General features: G+C 35.8%; 1 protein-coding gene across 5 annotated transcripts in view; it reads right to left on the bottom strand.

Annotated features, from left to right (window-relative positions):
• Positions 1–23,797, bottom strand: part of UBR2 (ubiquitin protein ligase E3 component n-recognin 2) — a 126,478-nt gene that overhangs the window by 48,079 nt on the left and 54,602 nt on the right. For 4 of the 5 annotated variants that reach the window (XM_044250950.1, XM_044250942.1, XM_044250917.1 and 1 more), the window contains exons 8-15: positions 19,797–19,917; positions 17,967–18,074; positions 17,485–17,573; positions 16,297–16,395; positions 4,125–4,288; positions 3,936–4,035; positions 1,645–1,773; positions 356–539 (exon numbers count right to left, since the gene is read on the bottom strand). In XM_044250950.1, the coding sequence (XP_044106885.1) occupies positions 356–539; positions 1,645–1,773; positions 3,936–4,035; positions 4,125–4,288; positions 16,297–16,395; positions 17,485–17,573; positions 17,967–18,074; positions 19,797–19,917 (994 nt within the window). Of the gene's footprint in view, positions 1–355; positions 540–1,644; positions 1,774–3,935; positions 4,036–4,124; positions 4,289–16,296; positions 16,396–16,465; positions 16,565–17,484; positions 17,574–17,966; positions 18,075–19,796; positions 19,918–23,797 lie in introns of all 5 variants that reach the window. The other variant, XM_044250926.1, reaches the window with a different exon arrangement.

Raw genomic sequence — 23,797 nt, 5'->3', positions numbered from 1 at the left:
GGCTGAGTTAACCATGTGGTATACAACACGTGGTATGTGCAGTTTAGAAGCCTGAGGCAGCACTATGGTACTGTCCTTATAAAATTGGCTTCTGGGACCAAAGCACCTTACAATTCCTACTCTGACTCTTTCTTGCTGCATGACACTAAGAAGTCACCTCTGTGTCTCAGTCTTCCCTTCTGTGAAGCAAATGTAATAGTAATAATACCTACCTCATAGGCCGATGTGGTGATTAAGTAAGTCAATGCTTATAAAACTCTCAATATAATGTACAGAAAGTATTCAATAAATATTAACCACAAACAACAACTTAAAAGATAATTTCAGGGTTCTCTTTTGGGGAGAAATGCTTTACCTGCAAGTAAGCGAGAAACTGGGAGGTGAATGCTAACTTTTTCTTGGGAAACACAGTATCTGATAGTTTCCACTGAATGTCCACAAATGCTTAACGTGATTGGCTGTTCACCATCAGTGAAACCACCATGACACTGCATCAATACAGCAAGGCATTTCTTGTAAGCTTCAATTAACACTTTTTCCTAAAAAAGAGGGTTTTCTGTAAGTGACTTAAAAAGTTGGGTTTCTACAACACTGAATAAGCCCTCTTACTTACTTACTAAGTACCTCAGATATCAATCTAGGCAAGACCAAACTCAATCTTCCCTCCCCCAATATGGTCCCTCTTCCAGTGCCCTATCTCAGGGAACACCATCTCCATACAGCTGTGGAAATCTAGAAATTATTCCAATACTCTCCTTTCCCTCATTTCCCACTGTCCAATCTATTACTAAGTTACAATTTCATCTCCTAAATTTCTCTCAAAACTGGCCACTTATCATCTCCAGTAACTCAAAGGAAAGCCAACCACTTATTAAATCCCCTGCTTCTATTTTGACCTCTCCTCTATCTATTCTCACACAGAGTAATTAAAAAAAAAGAAAACAACAACATGTAACCTGTATCATGTCACCTTTTCTGCACAGTAGCCACTAGTGGCATCCCAACTCTATTAGAATAAAACCCAAATTTCTCTCCATGGCCTCCAAGGCCCTGCAATATCTGGTCCCTGTCCAGTTCTCTACCTTCAACTACAGTGCTCCAACCTGAGCCTTCTCATGGCCCCTGGACCAATCATACTCTTTCTCATCAACAGAGCATGCTGCAGCTGTCTCACAGTCAGGAGTATTCTTTGCTCTTTGACCAGTTAACTCTGACACATAGTTCAGATCTCATAGAAGTCTTCTCTTACCTCTTAACTTACACAGGCTCTCACCTAGACTTTATAGCCAAAGGAGAGCAAAGTAATTTTAAGACAGAGAACAAATGAAATAGTTGTAAAGCTTCATTTTTGAATAAATCTCTAAACTCTTTTTATATGCTCCAAATCTAGATGAGATTATGGGGGGAAAATGTAGATAGTAACAGAAGAGAGAGTGGATCATTTCTTCCTCTGTTTTCCAAGTTTCTTCCTAAGGCTTCAGAATTTTAATGTTTATGGAATTTGTAGGTAAGAGAAGAAAAAAATGTTATTTCACGAGTTAAGTATCACCACTATCCTCTCCAAATGTCCTCAGAAATCTTAGGAATCTGTCTACAGCCCCTCTCCATTTATCTCCTTCCCCACTACCCCTCGAAGAAACTCACGTCTAAAGCACACCAGTCCTGCATCATTGAAATGACATGTGTTAATTTCATTTGTAGCGTGAAGGCTGCCTCCCATTCTGGTTCCATTTCAATATGCTGTCCTACTTGACGTGTAATTGGATCCATTCCCTTAGAAGAAGCAAAAAAATGTTATTTTTAAAATATTTTATGCATTTATTTGAGAAAAAGAGCGCACAAGCAGGCAGAATGGCAGGCAGAAGGAGAGAGAAAAACAGGTTCCCTGCTGAATGGAGAGCCCGACAGGGGACTCATTACCTGAGCCAAAGGCAGATGCTTTACTGACTGAGCCACCCAGGTGCCCCAAAAGCAGAGAAAAGATTTTAAATGGATTAAAATTATGCTTGTCCTCTTACACTGAAACTTAAGAAATAGTATAGAATATATTTTGATTATAAAAACACATAAAATGCAAGTTTTAACAAGAAGCTTCAAGTAGTATAAGAAGTCCAACTCCCTAACTTACATGTTTCCATATTAACACTCTCTAAAATACGGAATTAAAAAAAATTAGAACAAATAATTTTGAGGCAATCTTGTATATGTTTTAAACAATAAAATGTATACTTCACTCCAATGATCCTTCAAGTTATATTTTTAGCTCTATCATTTACGGACTAAACTGTTGAAAGAAATTAGAAAGGTTTTTAAAATAGTAATGAATTTATATTTTATAATATAATAGAATAAAGTTTTCATAATATTGCTAATCTGCAACTAAAAGTTCTCACAGAATAAAGAAAGCAAAACAATAAAAGCCCCTCCAAAACAGAAACAAAAAACAAAAAGATAAACAAAATAGTTATATAAGAATATACTTAAAAAAAAAAAAAGATTTTATTTATTTGAGGGAAAGAGAGAGAAGGGGAGAGAGGCAGAGGGAGAGGAAAAGCAGGCTCCCTGCTGAGGAGGGAGCCCAACCTAGCTTGATCCCAGAACCCTGGGATCGTGACCTGTGCCTAAAGCAGATGCTTAACCGACTGAGCCATGCTGGGCGCCCCAAAATATATAGTTTTAGAAGAATTTTAAGTAAGAATATAATGTTTTAGAAATTAGCTTAACAGGGTGTCTGGGTGGCTGAGTTGGTTAAGCATCTGTCTTTGGCTCAGGTCATGATCTCAGAGTCCTGGGACTGAGCCTTGCATTGGGCTCCCATGCTCAGTGGGTGGCGTGCTTCTCCTTTTCCCTCTGCCTGCTGCTCTGTCTGCTTGTGTGCTCTGTCAAATAAATAAGTAAAATCTAAAAAAAAAAAAAAAAGAGAGAGAGAGAAAAAAGTAAAAAAAGAAACTAGCCTAACTACCCTCTTGGTGCATCAGAACTGATTACAGAAATAGAGGATAGCTCTAATACTTAAAATGGCCAAAGTTTCTACAGATAGAAAAGCAGAAAAGTATTGTAATAAATTAAACATCCTAACCCAATACAGAAATGAGAATATTTTCCAAAAATGATAAGTTGATTTTATTTCTTGGTTAAGGAAGCCAGATAGCTACTAAAAGAATTATAATGGGGGTGTCTGGGAAGCCTCTGCCTTCGGCCCAGGTCATGATCTCAGGGTCCTGGGATCGAGCCCCGCATCAGGCTCTCTGCTCGACAAGGGAGCCTGCTTCTCCCTCTCTCTCTGCCTGCCTGCCTACTTGTGATCTATCAAATGAATAAATAAAATCTTAAAAAAAAATAAATAAAAGAATTATAATAGTATGGCTCAGATATTTTGGCATGATATCAACCTTCTTACAGTTAAAACCATACCAGTTAGCTTCTGCTTCTAGATTCTGTTCTGTATATGACAGTGTTTCCAAAAAAACAGAATTAAACAGAGGGCAGTAAGTTCTATACTGTATTATATAAATATACCAAGGAGAGAAAAAGAATTATGGAAACATTAAACAAAAAAATTAAATATTATAGTTTCTTAAATAAACATTATAGTTTCTTAACTTCACAATATTTCCATGTAAGCATATTAAAAACAGTAAACTTGGAATCCTCAAAAAAAACCCGTTAATGGTAACCAAAAGAACAGCCAAATACAAAAGAATAGCAGATGCCAGAACTTTTGCTTGGATGTCATTCATTCTACACCATTCTAAGAGTTTCTAACTCTTAGAAAGAAACTCTTCCAAAGAGTTTCTTTGTCCAAATTATAGTCATCTAAATTATTCTTTTGGAAATGTGCCCCAAATGAAAACACAAAATATGTTCAGTGCAATAAACCAAAAAAAAAGAGAAGAAGAAAGTTCTTCTCTTTAAAATGTTCCATTTATACATACCTGCATACATTTGAGTAATTCCAAAAAGGCATCAAATCCTTCTAGGAATTTCTCCCTCAGATCATCTGACCACTCGGTTGGTTTGCTAATTAACACATACCTGAACAAGATAAAAATAGCAATGAACATATGGGTAAACACTGACATATTACAAGTTGCAAGTGGTTGGATAATTAAACAAAAACTTACTTGAGATCTAAAATAAGGCTCTGAACTCTCCTAAACTTGAAGGCTTGTAAAGCAGTATATCGTTCAAACTGAAATCTACCCTGGGCATCTCGATGTCTCAAATGATCCATAAAAGTCTTAATGATGATGGTCATCAGGTTTTCTTCTGTGATAAGCATCCGAGCCTACAAAAAAGTATATCAGGGTACACTGGTGATTAAAACCTGTTTACTAGAAAGCTAAAAAAAGTCACCAACAATGGTTAGCTCTTTGAAGTTTAAACCTCTTTCACTGTAACTATGTATCATAAATGCATTATTTCTAAATAACAATTACTTACTCCAACTGCCACGTGTATGAAGCAACAATTATATCATGGAGAAAGATGCCAGAATTTTAGGAGACAGATCCAAGGCTCATTATTCAAAGACAATTCAGGGTGGGGGATCTGAACCAGGCTGCAAATTTTCCTTAACTGAGACATTTAGACACCTATAATGGTATGGTATAATTATTCTAGGATCCAGAGGTTCATATCAGATTCTGCAGAACTCCGTATGAAACTGTATTTCCTCTTAATCTCCTTTTAAAATTTATTTTTTGTTTCTATGTATATACATATCTATGTATTTTTGAATAAGCAAATACATTTAAATGACTAAAAAAAAAAAAAAAGGGTAAAAAGTTTCCTAGCTCCCAAGGTCCCCCTTGCAAAGGCAATCTCTTTGAGCAGTTTTCTTGCATATTCTTCCAGAGATGGTGTGTGTGTGTATAATACATATATATATGTACCAACACACACACACACACACACACGTATGTACATTTATAATATATGGGTTAAGTGTTATTAAGTAGATAGAAGTATACATATATTTAACTATACCTATTTCTCTACATATATTTAATTATACCTATTTCTGACCCTCAAAGGATAGCATATTATAAACACTGTTCTGCACTTGTTTTTTTAACATCATGTATTTTAGAGATTGTTCCATATCAGTTCATATAAATTCCCTCAATCGTCTTAACTATCACCAGGTTATTTTTTTCTATCATACTTTATTTAGCCAGGCAGGCCCTTAATGGTGAGACATGAGACATCTGGGTTTTTTCCAGTCTTCTGCTATTTATTACAAAAGATGTTGCAATGAATATTAGCTGTGTACAACTGCAAGGATATTTATAGAATAATTTTCTAGAAGTGGAATTACTGGGTTAAAGTGTACGTACATTATAAATTTGACTGATATCACCAAACTGTCTCCACAAAGAAGCTCACCAATTTATATGTCCATCTACAGTGTGTGACCTTCCCCTATTGCTTTCAGTAACACAATGAAACTTTAAACATTTGATCTCTGCCATTCTGATGATTTTAGATTTCATCTTACTTTGAATGAGGTTGGACATTATTTTATAACAATTTGCATTTCCTTTTCTGCTCCATAATAAAGTCAGAAGGTCTAATATTATTTGAATACCTCATTATTACTGTGCTATAAATATAAATGATCATGGTTTTCCCCTACCTTTCTAGCCTAACTAGGCTCAAGGGTATTACTGGAGTTGGGGGGGACCTACTTAACTAGGTCTCCCACTACTCAATTAGCAATATAGAAAGTTGCATCAAAAAGTAGGACAGGGTGCTTGGGTGGCTCCGTTGGTTAAGTGTCCAACTTCTTGATTTCAGCTCAGGTGGTCATGATCTCAGGGTCATGGGATCGAGCCACATGCCAGGCTCCATACTTCTCTCCCTCTCTCTGCCCCTCCCCCTGCCCACATGTGCTCTCTTTCTCTAAAATAATAAATAAATCTTTTTTAAAAAAGTAGGACAAAAAAGTGCAGAAGATATAAGTCTAAGAATATAGCAAGGCTGTGTTCTAATGTAAAAGTTCTGAGGTTATCAGATAAAGAGAAAATCTATGTAGTTAAATATTCCTTTGAAAAACTCAAGTCATCATCACATTGTCAAAACATAGGACCTAAGACCTCAAAAATCAACAGGATTAAGTTCTGCTCATTTTCCTACACAGTGAAGACTAAGGTCAACTTTGAAGAAAGAGGAGGTATTGACAGGTTAAGATAAAAGGTTGGGGCAACTGGGTGGCTCAGTTGGTTAAGCAACTGCCTTCGGCTCAAGTCATGATCCTGGAGTCCCTGGAGACTGAGACCCACATCAGGGTCCCTGCTTGGCAGGGAGTCTGCTTCTCTGACCCTCCCTCTTCTCATGCTCTCTCTCTCATTCTCTCTCAAATAAATAAATAAAACCTTTTAAAAAAACAAAACAAAACAGTCCTTTTCTTTGTTTGCTGAATTAGTTGATTTTGAGAAAGTAAAATGATTCTGATGGTCATGCGTGCCAACTTAAAAAAAAAAATCACTAAGACGTCCATTAGTAATGTCCCATTAAGAGAGAGGAGTTATTCAGGCATTTCCACTTCTAAAATGAAAATCAGAGAAAGCAAGAGCAAAAGTTCAGGAAAGAAGAACAAAAAAGTTCAGAAAAGAATAAAAAACTTTAAGTGCTTGGCTTTATCACCTCTTGCCTAGCTTGTTGCTAACCTTTCAAGGTTACCTTCAACATTAAATATCTAACATTATTATACAGTTCTAGAACTTCTTATTATCCTAAAAGTGCTTAATTTTAATTTTTATTTATTTATTTTTAAAAAAGATTTTATTTATTTGAGAGAGAGAGAAAGCAAGACAGCACAGGCAGAGGGAGTGGCAGAAGGAGAGGGAGGTGGGCCTCGACGTGACCTGAGCCAAAGGCAGTCACTTAACCAACTGAGCCACCCAGGCATCCCCAAACTGCTTAATTTTTAAATGCCTACAATTCGCTTTGCTTTAAATTTTACTACTGCTACTTACCTTAATTACAATTTTATTCAGTTTATGTAATTTGTATTCAATCTTGTGTTGCAAGGCTCATTACATATCTAACAGCATATTCAAAATGGGTCATAGTCTCCCAAGACTCTGAAAAACTTTATTTTTAATTTTTAATTTTTTAATTTTTAATTTTTTAAAAAGATTTTTTATTTGAGTTATTTGACAGAGATAGTGAGAGAGGGAATACAAGCAGGGGGAGTGGGAGAGGGAGAAGGCCACTTCCCATGGAGCAGGGAGCCCAATGCAGGGCTTGATCCCAAGACTCTGGGATCACGTCCTCAGCCAAAGGCTGAGGCTTAAAGCCTGAGCCACCCAGGGGCCCCCATTTTATTTTTTAAGATTTTTTATACAGATCTTATTTATTATTTTGAGAGCAAGAGAGTGTGAGCATCAGGAGGGGCAGGGGCAGAGGGAGAGAAAGAATCTCAAGCAGATTCCACAATGAGCACAGAGCCTGACATGGGGGTCAATCTCACCTCTCTGAGATCAGGACATGAGCTGAAATCAAGTCGGATGACCAACTGACTGAACCACCCACACACTCCGCTGAAAAACTTTACTGAATAATAATGGCCTGTGTACACACTTTTAGTTAAGCTAAACATGATACAGCATACAGGAGTAATGCTGACTATAAATTAGGGCACATCTAATAAAAACAAATTAGAACAAATAAGATACTGTCATCACTTGAATTACTAGTTTTGGTTTTTGACCAGGTTATTTAAAAACGAAGACTGAATTTTCAGTTAACCCAAAAGATCAATCAATATATGGAGTTCTATCATGGATATATTAACATTTCACTAATATCTAGGTAACTGATTTTTTAAAAAGATTTTATTTATTTATTTGACAAAAAGAGACACAGCGAGAGAGGGAACACAAGAAGGGGTAGTGAGAGAGTGGAGAAGCAGGCTCCCCACTGAGCAGAGAGCGGGTCTCGATCCCAGGACCATGGGATCATGACCTGAGTTGAAGGCAGACGCTTAATGACTGAGCCGCCCAGGCGCCCCTAAGCAATTGATTTTTAAGCAGGGATAGGCAGATGAATTACTAACGGTGCTTTTTCAAGAAATGATACATGTGAGTCTTCTGCATCCAGTCATGATGGAAGCTTGAGGCTGACCAACATTTCCCCCTAAGAACAACCAGAAAAGATCAGTTAGGAAGAAATGTTTGAAATCATGAGAGAGCTGCTGAGACAATAAGGACTCGAGGGGATAAAACCATGAGAAGGGGCATGGCAGAAGGAGGTGAGCCAACATTCTGGAGCTGCTCTTCCTTCAGCATCTGACTCTTCTGGGAACTGGACAAAATGAGACAGAGTCTGACAAAACTGCTAACAGGAAGAAAAACCAAAGATTTTATCTGGTGTGGGGAGTGGGGTAGCCAGGACTCTAGTAAGAACAGAAGAGTAGGAATGGAGTCCAATTTTCTTCCATTTTCCCCCATAAGATACCTGCAAAATTCTGAAGCTATGCAGGCCAGAAGTCTAAGAGCAGAAAGACTAGAAGAGCAGAGAAGCAATGTGGCATTTTTAGCAAGTGGAGGAAATAAAACGAGTTCAGGACCCTAGAGAGGGGAGGACTCTTGTGAACCCTCTAGGCTCTCGATTGGGAGATCTTAGAGGATAATGTTGCAGGGGTGAGGATGACTCAGAAGACAGAGTCTTGCCAAAACAACCTGGAGTCATGTCAATTCCTAACTGGACTAAGGTGAGAGGCCTCTCTCCAGCTGCCTAACATTAAGGAGAATCTTCTTAGGAGAAAGATATCATGCAGTATCTAAGATTTTGTAATAAAGAACATCCTATCAGAAGGCAATGAGAAAGAGAATGGACAGAAACCATATTTGAGAAGAGAATGACTCCAAAATTTCCAAATCTGAGAAAGCCACCAGCATAGGGATACAATATCTACATCCAGTATCTATAAAGAAAATCAAAGCTATATAAATCATAAGTCAAGACTGCTGAAATCTAAGACAAATGTCAATAAAAAGTTATTAAGCATTTTAAAGAACTAAAAATCAAAGTGAGAGAGAGCCTGACGCGTGTCTAGATCCCAGGACCCTGGGATCATGACCTGAGCCAAAGGCAGATGCTTAATGACTGAGCCACCCAGGCGCCCCTAGGCAATTGATTTTTAAGCAGGGATAGGCAGATGAATTACTAATGGTGCTTTTTCAAGAAATGATACATGTGAGTCTTCTGCATCCAGTCATGATGGAAGCTTGAGGCTGACCAACATTTCCCCCTAAGAACAACCAGAAAAGATCAGTTAGGAAGAAATGTTTGAAATCATGAGAGAGCTGCTGAGACAATAAGGACTCGAGGGATAAAACCATGGAGAAGGGGCATGGCACAGGGAGGTGAGCCAACATTCTGGAGCTGCTTTTCCTTCAGCATCTGAAGGAAAACATCTGAAGCAAAAACATAAAAAAAAAAAAATAGGAATAGACCTACAAATGATCTAGAGAATGACATTATCAGACTATGACTTTAAGATGTATTTATTTATCCACTTTACAGAGACAGAGAGAGCAGGGGCAGGGGGAGAGGAAGAGGGAGAGAATCCCAAGCAGAATTCACACTGAGCACAGAGCCTGACACGGGGCCTCAAAGCCATGACCCTGAGATCATGATCTGAGCTGAAATCAAGAATTGAAAGCTCAACTGACTGAGCCACCCAGGGACTCCCAGATCAGACCATGACTTTAAAATAACTACAATTTACATGGTCAGAAAACTGAGGAAAAAATGGGAGTATTTCACCAGAAAACTGAAATCCATTAAAAAAAAATGGATTTTTTTGTTCCAGTGATCAGGTTAGAGGGAGTAGGTTAGTTTTCTCTAGTTTTCTAAGTACACCTAAAAATCCTGGATATTATATGCAAAAGAACATCAGACGATTTCAGAGAGGTGGCTAGAAGGCAGACTGGCTAGGGACCTCAGAGAACCCCAAAAATCACATGGCAGAGTTCTAAGAAGCTGGTAACCTGAAAATGCCAATGGACACAGATTTTTTTTTTAAAGCCCCAATAAAAGCCAGCTCTCTCAGCTACAGGAAAGAAGTAACCCAGCAGGAGAGAAAACTTTCAGACAAGAACCCCTCTACTCTAGGCAACTGCTACAGGAATAACTATAGCTCCAGTCCCATCTACACCAGCAAAAGCTGAGTGGGGATGTCTAGACTTCCACCCTTCAGGGGCTGAAACATAGCGCTGGCCTGCAGTATCAGGGATGCATGCGTAATCTCTAGGGCAGTGCTCCTCAAAGTACAGTCCATGGACCAGCGGCATACAAACTGCTTGTTATGACAAGAAGATAAATCAACTAGTAACAGTTTAATTTAGCTGACTTTTTTTTCTCACAGCAAGAGTTTTTGTTTTTGTTTTTTAAGATTTTAATTCTTTATTTGACAGAGAGAGAGAGATTACAAGTAGACAGAGGCAGGCGGGGCGGGGGGCGGGGGAAAAGCAGGCTCCCTGCTGAGCAGAGGGCCTGATGCGGGGCTCATCCCAGGACCCTGAGATCATGACCTGAGCCCAAGGCAGAGAGGCTTAACCCACGGAGCCACCCAGGCGCCCTTCTCATAGTAAGAGTTTTGCTGAGATCAACAACGTGTTGGTTCACATTCTGGTACAAGTTGTTTATCCTGTCATTACTAACACGTCGGAGTAAAACTGCTTTAGAGTCACCCTTACAAGAGTAGTAAGTGAATGTAAGACAAGTTAATAAAGGGTGGGGGAAAGAAGTAACTAATTAATCCAAAAGAAGGTAAGAAAGAAGAGAAAAAGAAAGGAAATAGGTGATTCAAACAACAACAAAAAAATCACAAGGTAATCTTTTTTTTTTTTTTAAAGATTTTATTTATTTATTTGACAGAGAGATTACAAGTAGGCAGAGAGGCAAGCAGAGAGAGAGGAGGAAGCAGGCTCCCTGCTGAGCAGAGAGCCCGATGCGGGACTCGATCCCAGGACCCTGATATCATGACCTGAGCCGAAGGCAGCGGCTTAACCCACTGAGCCACCCAGGCGCCCACAAGGTAATCTTTAAAGCCAAATATACCAGTAATTACATTAAATGAGCAGTAATCTGATTATATCATCAGGTGTGACAGACTGGGTAAAAAACAAAACCTAAATACATGCTTTAAAAAAGTGGTGTTAAAAAAAAAAAAAGTGGTGTTAAATTTAATATGAAGGTACAAAAAAGTTAAAAATGTGAGATGTCTGGATGGCTCAGCTGGTTAAGCATCCAACTCTTAATTTCAGCTCAGGTCATGATCTCTGGGTTGTGAGATTGAACCCCATGTCAGGCTCTGCGTTGGGAGTAGGGGCTGCTTGAGATTCTCTCCTACTCCCACTGCCCCTCCCCACCAACTCCCAACTCTCTCTCTCTTAAAAAAAAAAAAAAAATGGAAAAGACATATTATGCAAACACTAACCAATAAAAAGGAGTTGTTGCTGTAATATCAGATAAATTACTTTAAGTCAGCAGTATTATCTGAGATAAAAAAATAACTCATAATGATAAAAGGATTAATCTATCAGGTACAATTCTAAATTTGTATGTGTTCAGTAACATAAAGATATATAAAACAGGTATATAGAAACAGAAGTAGGGGCGCCTGGGTGGCTCAGTGGATTAAGCTGCTGCCTTCGGCTCGGGTCATGATCTCAGTGTCCTGGGATCAAGCCCCGCATCGGGCTCTTTGCTTGGCGGGAGCCTGCTTCTCTCTCTCTCTCTCTGCCTGACTCTCCGCCTGCTTGTGATCTCTATCTCTGTCAAATAAATAAATAAAATCTTAAAAAAAAAAAAAGAAAAAAAAGAAACAGAAATAAAAGGAGAAAGACAAATCTAACAATCACTGTGGGAAACCCTAAGATGCTTCAACAGTTGATGGAACAAGCAGGCAGAAGATTAGTAAATATGTAAGACTTACAAAATGAAAATGAACAAACTTACACCAAGTGACATACAGAAACACTGTACCCAATGATAAGAGAATATACATTATTTTCAAGTTCGTATGGGATATTTATCAAAACTGAAAATATTCTGGGCCATAAAGCTAAACAACTGAAATCAGCAAGTTCTCCAACCACAGTAAAATTAAACTAGAATTCGTAACAAAATAATTATTAGAAAATGCCCGAGTGTTTTGAAATTTAGCAATGTATCTCTAAGGAGTATAACCACAAAGAAGAAAAAATGGATCAAGGAAGAAGAGGTTCCCAAAGGAACTCAGTGGATTTTTTGAACTGTATAATAAAAATAGGACATTACAAAATTGTGGGATGCAGCTAACGTTATTGCTTAGATGGAAACTTAAGCCTTAAATGCACTTATCAGGAGAGAAAGGCTGAAAGCCAACAACTTAAACATCTATCTTAAGAAATTACAGAAAGAATGGTTGTCATCATGTGGTGAATAAAAGCAGGAATCTTTCTCATTCCTCATCTCAGGGGAAAAGCTTTTAACACTTAGCATTAAATAGAATGTTTGCTTGAGGTTTTTACTTTTTGTTTTGTTCTTAGGTACTCTCAGATTAAAGTTCTCTTTCATTTCTAAGTATGAGGTATTTTGTTTTAAATTATGAGTAAGTGTTGAATTTTCATTAATTCAGAAAAAACATTTGATACAATTTTTTTCTCCCATCTGTTAATAAGGTGAATTATTCCAGCTGACTTTTTTCCCCAAATGTTATACTACTTTTGCATTAAGGAAAAAAACCAAAGTTGGTGTGATATATTATCCTTTTTCTATATTGCCTGATTTGATTTGTGCAACCTCATCTGTGAGAGGGAGTGGGTGGTTATTTTCTTGTAAATTGCCTTGCTGGGTTTTGGTATCAAGATAACAGAGAACTCAATTAAATTGGCCAGTATATTCTCTTTCTCTGTTTTCCAGAAAAATTAATGTAAGGCAGGTGTTATTTCTTCCTTAAATATTTGGAAGGATTCTCCATTGTAGCCACTTGGGCCTGGGGACTTGTGAGAAGATTTTTATAATAATTAAAAATTTCTGTTCCTTATTTCTCTTTTAATAACCTGTGGGCTTTCTTAGGAATCTGTTCATTTCATCCAAACTTCCAATTATACTGATTTAAGTTGGTCCCAATACTGTCTTATTTTCTACTTAATAACTGTAAGGCCTGTGCTTTTTTGCAGCCCCTTTCACAATAAAATTTTTCTATTTTTATTAGTCTTTCTAAATATCTATTCCTTTTTTCCTTGGTGTTTTAAAAGAACCAACTTTTGGTTGTACTGATTTATTACATATATTTGCTTTGTTTTATTAATTTCTGTTCTTTTATCATTTCCCTTATTAAACTTTCTTTAGACAAAAGACCTAAGCTCTTACAATGGCCCTTGCCATTCCATCTTCAACCCTATACCTCAGTGATGTCACTGACCATTTTCCTCATTTATCTTGCAACACTGGCCTGTTTGGGATTCTTTCTTCCAAAATGTCAAGTGCACATTCATCTCAGAACTTTTGTACTTGCTGTTCTCTCTGACCAGGAGGCTCTTCCACCAGTTAGTCACATTACTCATCTCTTACTTTCTTCAGTTTCCTGTTCAAACACTACTTCTCTAAGAGGCCTTCTGATAACCTTGTATAAAGTATGATCCCTTAAGTGTCACTCTCTATCCATTCAACCTGCTTTTCTACTTCATAGCACTCATCCACACTGGATTCATAAATGGTATCAACTGTTTGTATATCTGTCTCTTCCCAATGAGACTAAATTCCATAGGATCAGGGACTTTTGTCTGCTTTGTTTACTGCAATATTTTTCTCCAGAGTCCACAACAGTACCTGCTCAGTGAAGGTGCTAAATAAGTAAGTTCTGAATAAATGAGTACATACGCTATTTGTCTAGTGTTTCTTTTTTTTAAGATTTTATTTATTCATTTGACAGAGAGATTATAAGTAGGCAGAGAGGCAGGCAGAGAGAGAGAGAGGAGGAAGCAGGCTCCCTGCTGAGCAGAGAGCCCGATGCGGGACTCGATCCCAGGACCCTGAGATCATGACCTGAGCCGAAGGCAGCGGCTTAACCCACTGAGCCACCCAGGCGCCCCTTGTCTAGTGTTTCTAACTAAAAGAATCAGACAAGAAAAAATAGAAGATGAAATAGTAGAACAAAAATTACTTGTAGATTACTCAAAATTCCAAGGACTCAACACAAAATATTATTTTGTTATTTAATACAAAATTATTTAACACAAAACCTAACATTTAAATGTTAATTAAGAGGACCAGAAAGATTTAAGATGAATATGTAAGTAACAGTGCTTTTTCTACATGCCAGACATAGCCAGATTAAAAATGTGTAAGACCCACAAGAAGAGAAGGGTTAAGTTTGTAATAAGAACATAAAATAAGACTTAATAAATGAGGACAGACTATGTTCCTGGACAGGGATATTTGATATTGCAAAGATATCAGTTTTTCCCAAAGTATCTTTAAATACATTTTCAATCAAAATCCTAATGTGTTTTTTTGTGATTTTTAGTTCATTTAAAAAAAAATATTTAATTTATTTATTTATCTGTCAGAGACATAGAGAGAGAAAGAGAGAGAGCGTGAGAACATGCACAAGTAGGCCTAGTGGCAGGCAGAGGCTCCCTGCTGAGCAAGGAGCCCAATGCAGGACTTGATCCCAGGATCCTGGGATCATGACCTGAGCCAAAGGCAGCAGCTTAACCAACTGAGCCACCCAGGTGTCCCAATTTTAGTTCATCTTAAAAAAAAAAAAAAAAGAAAAAAAAGAAGAAGCCTGAGAACATTAAAGAAATTATTAGAACTGGGTACAGTCATGGAAATGGATAATAATGGAGGAAGCAGAGATTATGAACACATATGGGATATCTCAGAGGCTTCTCAAACATCCCTGACTAAAAATGAAAGCATCATTTTCTCTCTTCACAAATACTACTCGTTTTCCAAAATCCCCTGTGCAAGACATCCACTGGGCTGCAAGTCACAAACCTGGGAGTCATCTTTACTCTTTCTCTCCAATTGAACAACCAATCACCAACTGATCTTCCAAACCCAAGTCTGGCCAATTCTGTAGCTTTTACTATTTAAATCTCTCTCACAACTCACATCTACTGCCACAATCCCAGACTGAGTTACCACCAATTTTTGTCTGGATCACAGCATCAGCTTCTAATTAGGTTCCTCACGCTCACTTTTGCCCCCTGTCAATTTGTTCTCCAAATTACAAACAGCACCATCTTTTAAAAATCACAAACATGATGATGTAAATGCCACTTTTAAAATCTTCACTGATCTCCCATTGAACCAAAATCCTTCTCCTGGCTTATAATATTTCATTAATGGATACAGACAGCTTCAACCAGACTAGAATATATCCTTTAACATAAAGGTAATCCTAAGAAAAACACTCACTATAAACAAACAAAAAAACTGGAAAATGCACCTCTGTAGGAAAATAACCCTAGAATACTATACAATTAGGCACCGGCCTTCTATTTTATTCCATCTTTAAGGATCTTCAACTGTGCTGGCTTTCCTTCTGTTTCCTGGATAGGAACTTTTCTAACTCAGGACCTGCTCAAGTGCTGGTCCATTTAAATGAACTTTCCTTCATGACCCCACATAAAGGTGCTTTCCCTACAGAACACTTCTCGGAAATTTGGGAATAGGTTAGATCTCTCTCTGATTCTCTCTCAAAACAATGAAATTCTTGAGTTTTCATTACAGTTTTAATTAACTAATTCTGTGAGTCCCTCCCATTATTTTAAGTTCACCGCTGTACTCCCAAAGCTTAGAACTGTGTCCAAGAAATAAAAGATCTCAACACATTTTTGTCAAATAAATTAAATGTGAATTTCAATTACTGAATAGCACTAAAACATAGTGATGCCTTCCTGGGCAACTAGTGAAACTTAGTATGAGACCACCTCCAACCACTGTGATTCTTTTGCCTTAATGGGGGGGAAGGAAGCTTCTCAAAATGTGAGATTGTATACAAAATGCTATTTCTAATGGATACATTTGTTAAACCAATCAGCTAAATTTTTAACTTACCAGTTCAAAACCTTGGGGAAGTGTGTGACAAGTTTAAATGACTTTTTCTTTCTAGATTACATACTGAAGGCTATGTTCTAGTATGGCTGAAGGTGTCTGAAGTCTGATCACCCATTAATAAAATATTATTCTATTCAGGAATATACAGATCTTTATTCTCTAGTATTTTAAGGCTTTATTTCTGTCAATGGCAAACAAGAAAGTTCTTCTTAGTCTTTCAGTACTTACAAGTGAAGGAACCGTGAATATCTGAACCGAGAGGTCTGCGATTGAAAACTCTCTGTCGTGGTCATCTGTCACATAATCACTCTGCAAACGCTCATAGTTCTATTAAGAAGGCAAAAAAAGGCAAGGAGTGCCAGCTATCAGTTACAAAGAAAAGGCAAGCACTACTCACCAGAGTAGGTGCGGTGAAGAACTGGACAGACAGAGCAGTCACGGACACTGCTCGCTCGTGATCATCCTCCATAAAATCTCTCTGCAACTGCTGGTAATTCTAAACAACAAGGGGGAGATTCACCTCTAATCCACATCGACCAAATGTTTAAGGATTATAATGAAAAGTCAGGGTTGGAGGAGTCAGTAAGATAACACTGCTATGAGAATGATAACTGAAATAATTTCTATCAATGAAATTTTGTATAAATACTGATTCACTATACAATCTTTACAACCTCAAACAGGAGTAACAGCTTCTAAAATCTTGGGATGTTATTGTACACTGGTAGGGCTAAATCACAGCAGCTCTACATGGTCTCTGATGAAAACAGACTTTTATTTCTTATGGATGTATATCAGAATCACCTGATGGCTCTTTCCAAGTACACATGCTTGGATACCATTCTTGGTGAATCTGCCTAATTAAGTTTGAGAATGGGACAGAGAGATGTATTTTGAAAGAGCTCCTCAAACGATCCTTACATTCTTCCTTGATTAAGAACTCCTAATTCAGGTGAATTAAAAAAAAAAAAAAAACCACATACTACAAAACAGGAGAAGAATATAATTCAACAATATCAACAACCAAGAGTTCACGATTCTTAAATCACATCCACATATACATGTCATTTCACCTAAGATCTTTTCCTTATACAAATTTTAATGGGTATAATACCATACATAATACACAATGGCATAGGTTTAAATTCTTCATTTATCATTTGATATCATATACATCTCACAGGTGGATGTTTTTATTATCATGGGAGGTGACGCAAAAGAAAAGCCTTACTGCTGGAATTTTACTCTATTTATAAAAGATAAAAAGATCATCTATTTAAGTTTCTGAGAACTTAAAATCAACACGGTGACATATTACTATTGGTTGCTAATAGTATAAAGCCTGGATATAATCATGGGATATATTTACTCTGTATATACCCATTTCGTTAAATTTCAAACTGAGAGACTACTTACCTTTGCAAATCGAACAGCAAACAATTTCTTGTATTTCAAATCCATAAGGAGACTGCTCATAAACAACTGGTGATACACACTCCTAGCACCTTTTACAAGAAGAGTAGATGTAAAATAATGATGTATCAAACAAGCCAAAAATTACAATTGCAAGGTTTTTATATGTCAAACTATATTTCAAGTCTTCAGAGCAGAACTCTAAATGTGTTCCTTCAGTATAAAACACTTGCAATCTGCTTAAAAATTTTTTTCTAAAAATAGTTTTCTACCAAAATATAAAGGCCATTTAATTTGGGTCATGGACTCCAAAATCTGTTGATGTTTTTTCCAAAGAATGAGACTGCATGTGTTAATTCTAAAATCTATAAATATATTTATTAAATACCTTCACAAATGAAAACAAAACAAAACAAAACCAAAAAACCTTTTCCCATTTACTTATTTAAGGTTCTCCTATACCCTGAAAGTAGTTAAAAGATTACCTTTCCACAATTTGGAATCATTAAGCATCAATCTATCCACTAGAGAAGAATTTTCACCATCTGGCCCTTCTTGTAAACCAACTTGACATAAAATTCGACGAAGCCCATCTTAAAACAGGAAGGAAAGTAGTCAGTGAAATAGAAACTTCAAGTATTAAAATAAAATGACATTTTAAAAGAAATGTTCCAGTGAATCTATAGAGCTTTATATGTTTGTTAATGGTCAACTTTATTCAGAAAAAGTAAACATATTAACTATTTTATTAGCATTTTCACAAAAAGAGAAAAATTCCAAATCTCACATTCTACACCAACACTCATTCCAGAATACCAAAATATAAGCCTATCAGAAGGGCAACGACCTCTTACGTTGTAAAGAACTTAAATACAGTTCTTTAAGGACCTATGTTAATTAAACCAGATTATAATAAAACTGTTACATCCATGACAAGTGAAGGTAGGTATAATTGTGCTGCCATTTAAAAAAAAAGTAAGCATGGCCTCTGTACTATAATAAGCACCAGTCCACTTGTCAGTGCTATGCAAAATGTTTCCACTCATTAAATAAATGTTCCCTGTGAACCTATGTGTACCTACTATGTGAAAGGCCCTGGAAGACAAATTCCTGTATCTTCTAAATGCTGAACTTAAAAAAAAAAGTTTTTCAAATATTAACATAAGCATTAACATAACCAAAACTTTAATACCTTATGTTTCATACTTTATGATTTTTAAAATCAGTTTTTAGTCTTCTATAAGCAAGCAAAATAATCGGAAAGAAATGGAGTAATTTTAAAATTATAAAAGCTACTGAACAGGAATTGTTTATAAGACTAAAGAGAAATATGTATATAGTATTAAATAAGAGACAAGGTCTTTAAATAATTAAGGGTAAATATCTCAAAAAAATTTTTGGCAGGAAATGGCTTCCATGATACTATTTATTACTACTCTAGTGGAGAACTTGGTGAACAGGTATCCAATGGAAAACACCAAAACTAAAAAGACTGAGGATAAGAAAAATAATGGAAAAACATTTAAAAAGACAAGCAAACATGGTTTCCTAAATTTCTGTACCTCCATATTTTTTCAACTGTCATGTTCATAGTGTGGCAATGCTCTTTTAATACAAAACTTTAGAACTTCTCTTTATAATAAACATCACAATGTCATTTATCCAAACCACCACTCTTGCTTTCTGAAGAACAGTATAACAGATAGCTTAGATCTGTTCCTATTTTTCTCTTTAGTATTCTATTTTATACATCAAACTTGTATTTCTGGCATTAGCCATGTGGGTTCTTCATTCTGCTACCACATTAAAAAGATTATCTAATTTGTGGAATGTGGAAAGACAAAAAATACCAAATATAAATCATTAACTTCAAATCTGCAAGTGTTTGGAGTTGCAAATTATTAGTAACCAGAAGTTGGAAGAGTCAAAACAAAGATATCAACATTAGTGTTGTATCCTTTAAACTGCTAATCACTTATGTTTTATTTATAGTAGTATTTCCTAGCTTGCTCTGTGGAATAGAGTTCCACAGGATGGGGTTAAAAAAAAAAAAAAAAAGGGTTCTTTTATTAAGTCTGTAAGATTTGTATTTCATTAGCATATTAAAGTCATTTATTATTGTTTAGTCCAGTATTTCCTGCATTTATTTGAACACAAAATCCTTTGTATGCATATAAAAAATCCTGTGGAGCAAAATTTGAGAAACATGGGTTTTGTGTACATAAATATATTCTGAGATGGTATTTTAAAATGTGACAATAAAGAAAGAAATTATTTCACTTGATATTTTTTCCAAAATAGTTTTTTGAACCTACCTGAATATCCAATAATACTTCCCAGCCAAGACAAAAGTTTCAAACCAAAATTCTGATGTGCGACAATAGACGAATGCATAACTTGAACTTTGAGTGGCTTTGTCTGTCTACTGGTATTTCTCTTAAAAAGAAATGGCAGAAAGAAAAAAACAAACTTAAAAAGGCTGTCTTATAGAAAAAAGATAGCATTTTTATTTGATGTAACTATTCTCTCATCATACAGGAGAATTTTTTTTTCATGTATGAGTGTAAGAAAAATACCACTTGGCTTGACTTACTCAGATCCTAATTTAGGGTCTAGAAAGAATCTTAGGATTCCTCCAAAAAAGTAAGAAGTTACAGCTTATGAGTAACCTGGGTCTTTGGTCCTCTATTTGAAAATCTGTCCCACCAATTAGAAATTACTTAAATGCTGACATTTGTTTTAGGTTTTCAATTTCTTAAATGCAATTACATATTTATTTAAGTAATTTGCTTCACTGTATAGAAGTGATGTTATCCATACTTAGAAAAAAAGAAAAACTCTGCTGTATAATAAACTATAATTTCCAACATAACCATTTTTAAATATATAGAAGTCTTAAGTCTTAAATGTAGAAGTCTTAAGTACATTCACACTGTGGTGTAACCAATCTCCAGAACTCTTTTTTTCTCTCCAGAATTCTTTTCATCTTGAAGAACCCAAACTTTATACCCACCAAACACTGTAGGTATCATATAAATGGAATCATACACTATTTATCTTTTGGTGACTGGCTTATTTCTCTCAGAATAATATCCTCAAGGTTTACCTATGTTGTAGCATGCACCAGCAATTCCTTCCTTTTTAAGGCTGAATGATATTCTATTGTATGTATATAGATTTTATTTATCCATTCATCCATCAATAGACACTTGAGTTGCTCTTTTGCCTATTGTGAATAACAATGCTGCTTTGAACATAGGTGTACAAATATCTCCTAGACCTTGCTTTCAATTCTTTTGTGCATATACCCAGAAGCAAAACTGCTGGATCATATGGTAATTCCCTTTTAATTTTTAGAGGAATTACATTACAATTTTCCATAGTAGCTGTACCATTTTACATTCCCACCAGTAATGTGCCCAAGGGTTGCAATTTCTCCATATCCTTGCCAACTCTTTTGAAGCTGTTATGTTTTTTGTTTATAACAGCCATCCAAATGGGTAACAGGTGGTATCTCATCATGGTTTTTATTTGCATTTCCCTAACAATTAGTGATTATTGAGGATGTTTTCATGTGCTTACTGGTAATTTATATACCTTTTTGAAGAAAGGTCTACTTAAGTCCATTATAATTTTTGGTTTGGATCATCTTTCTACCCCCAACTTCATCCTATCCCCATAATCCACATTAACACAGTATGCCTCTGCATATTTTCTCTATCTATATATTATATATGTATACATTTATAAAGATTTTTATTTGATCTACAAAAATGGGATACTATACATTCTCTTGTGCATCTTTGCGTTAACCAATTTTTTTGGGTTAATGACTCATGATATTCTGTGGAGTGGATTTGTTCAAACATCCTCTAGAGAAGGGCATTCATATTCCCTTTGTTTTCAGTCTCCTGTGACTACAAAAAAAGCAGCACTGAACATCTTTGTATACACATTTGCTAGTGCTTACATTTCTATGAGATAAATTCTTAGGAAAGATAAAACTTTAGTAATAGATGCTACTAAGTTATTTCCCCAAATGCTGTAGCAATTTATTTTACACCAGCTTTCAAATTCTCTGCATCTCTGCCAGTAAGGTATTTTACCACTCTAACCTCTCCAACCTGTTGAATATGAAATCTCCCCATCATTTTACTGATTACCAATGAGTGAGTCTCTTCATGTATACTGACTGCCTAGATTTTTTTCTCTGCTGTAATTGCCTTTCCATATCCTCTGTCCATTTTTCTATTTTGTTATTTGTTCCCTACTTGATAATCTATGAGTATTCTGTTTATCATAAACATTAAATGTCTATCTTCTATGTTAGAAATAATTTTGCCTAAATCTACTGTTTGTCTCTTGACTTTGTTTATGGAGTATTTTCTTATGCTAATTTTTTATGTAGCCAAAAAATACATTTCTTTATTAACTCCTGGGGTTCTAGTATATGTTAAGAAGCTCTCCTCCTCCCTTAGAACGTACCTATAGTTACTTCTAGCTAGTATCTATTTCTGGACTTTCTTTTCTGTATTATGAATATATCTACATAAATGCCACCAGAGATTACAAATACTAATTTTCTTAAAAAGGAAAAATTGAAATGACAGTACTACAAATAAGAAGTTATAAAGTAACCAATATAAGAAAAAAAATACCTCTTTGCTTTACTCAGATTCATCTACTATAATTTTGATCCCGATTGCTTTATCATTTCCACCTTATTTTTCCTCTCTCCACACAGATATACATATATGAACTTAAATTTAAAAAAAAAAAAGAAAAAACCCCCAAGAACTACTGAGGGTGTGGTTATATGCATCATCCCTCCTTATCCCTTAATATTCAATCTGCATTTCCTAAAAATGGAAATATTCTTCTACCCAACCATGATATAGTTCCTCATGTATTATTATCTAGACAGATATTAAGAATTTTTAAAATAAAACATCAAATGTACGAATCATAAAGAAAAAGATGTATTTTGCTACATTAAAATTTAAAGTTTTTGCTCAATGAAAGGAACCAGAGACAAATGTAAATTAAGTCATATCATGGGAAAAGATATTTCTAACAAAAGGCCACAATTCGGGTTACATAAAGAACCCCTAACAAAAAAGTAAGAAAAAGACAAAACCCCCCCAAATGGGTAAAGGATATGAATAGGAAATTCACAGAAAACATAAATAAATATGAAATAAAATGGGGTGCCTTGGTGGCTCAGTCAGTGTCAGTTAAAGTGTCTGCTTTCAGCTCAGGTCATCATCCTAGGGTCCTGGGATCCAGCCCTACAAAAGGCCCTCTGCTCAATGAGCAACCTGCTTCTCCCTCTCCCTACTGCTCTGCCTACCTGTGCGCTCTCTCTCTCTTCATCAAATAAATAAATAAATAAATAAATAAATAAAATCTTAAAGAAAATATAAAGATACTCATAATTAAGACAATGTAAATTTAATTGACAAGATGCCATCCATACACATGAAATTGGCAAAAATTTAAAAACCTGACAATATACAGTTTTGACAAAGTTGTGGAGAAATGGGAAATCTCTATACACCTCTGGTGGGCATGCATATTAGTACCACCATTTTGGAGACTAACTTAGCAAACTCGAGTAAAGATGAAAATGCTCTGAAATCCTATTTCTTGGTATATACACTAGAGAAACTTTTACATCTATGCAACAAGGAGACAAAACAATGTCCATAGCAGGATTTTCAGTCATAGCAAAAGAAGGAAAAAAAAAAAAAGGAATTCTCCTAATTGTCCATCAGTAGGAAAATGGCAAAATTATGGTAAAGTTATTAATCAAATACTTCACAGGTACACGCATCAACACACACAAACCTAGTATCAACACTGAAATAGAAAGCTGCAGTATAAATACATCCAGTATGAACCTTGTTATGAAACATTATAAATTAATGTTTAAAGGCCTCCAAATCAATACATATAATGTTAACAGATTTAATAAATGGAAGCATAAAGGTACGCACAAGAATGAACAAACAAATTAGTAAAAGTCGTTATCTATCTCTAGGGTAGGAGAAAAGGGAATAGGATAAAGAAGGGATAATACAGGGTCCTCTACACTATTTTATTTACATTTAAAAAGTGTGAGGAAAAAAAAAATGTGAGGAAAAAGCTGTATAATGTGGGCATACAGGCATTTGCTATGTTATCTCTATTTTTATCTGCATATTTAAAATACTTAACAAAAAGGACATTTACATAAAATTCATTTACATGGAAGAGTTTAAAATAATTCTTACTTTTTAAAATAAATATAAATGTGGGGAATAGTTTTCTTTTAGAG

Source organism: Neovison vison, chromosome 1, assembly GCF_020171115.1.
Source record: "Neovison vison isolate M4711 chromosome 1, ASM_NN_V1, whole genome shotgun sequence".
Lineage (NCBI taxonomy): Eukaryota > Metazoa > Chordata > Mammalia > Carnivora > Mustelidae > Neogale > Neogale vison.
This window is presented reverse-complemented; position numbering and strand designations above follow the sequence as displayed.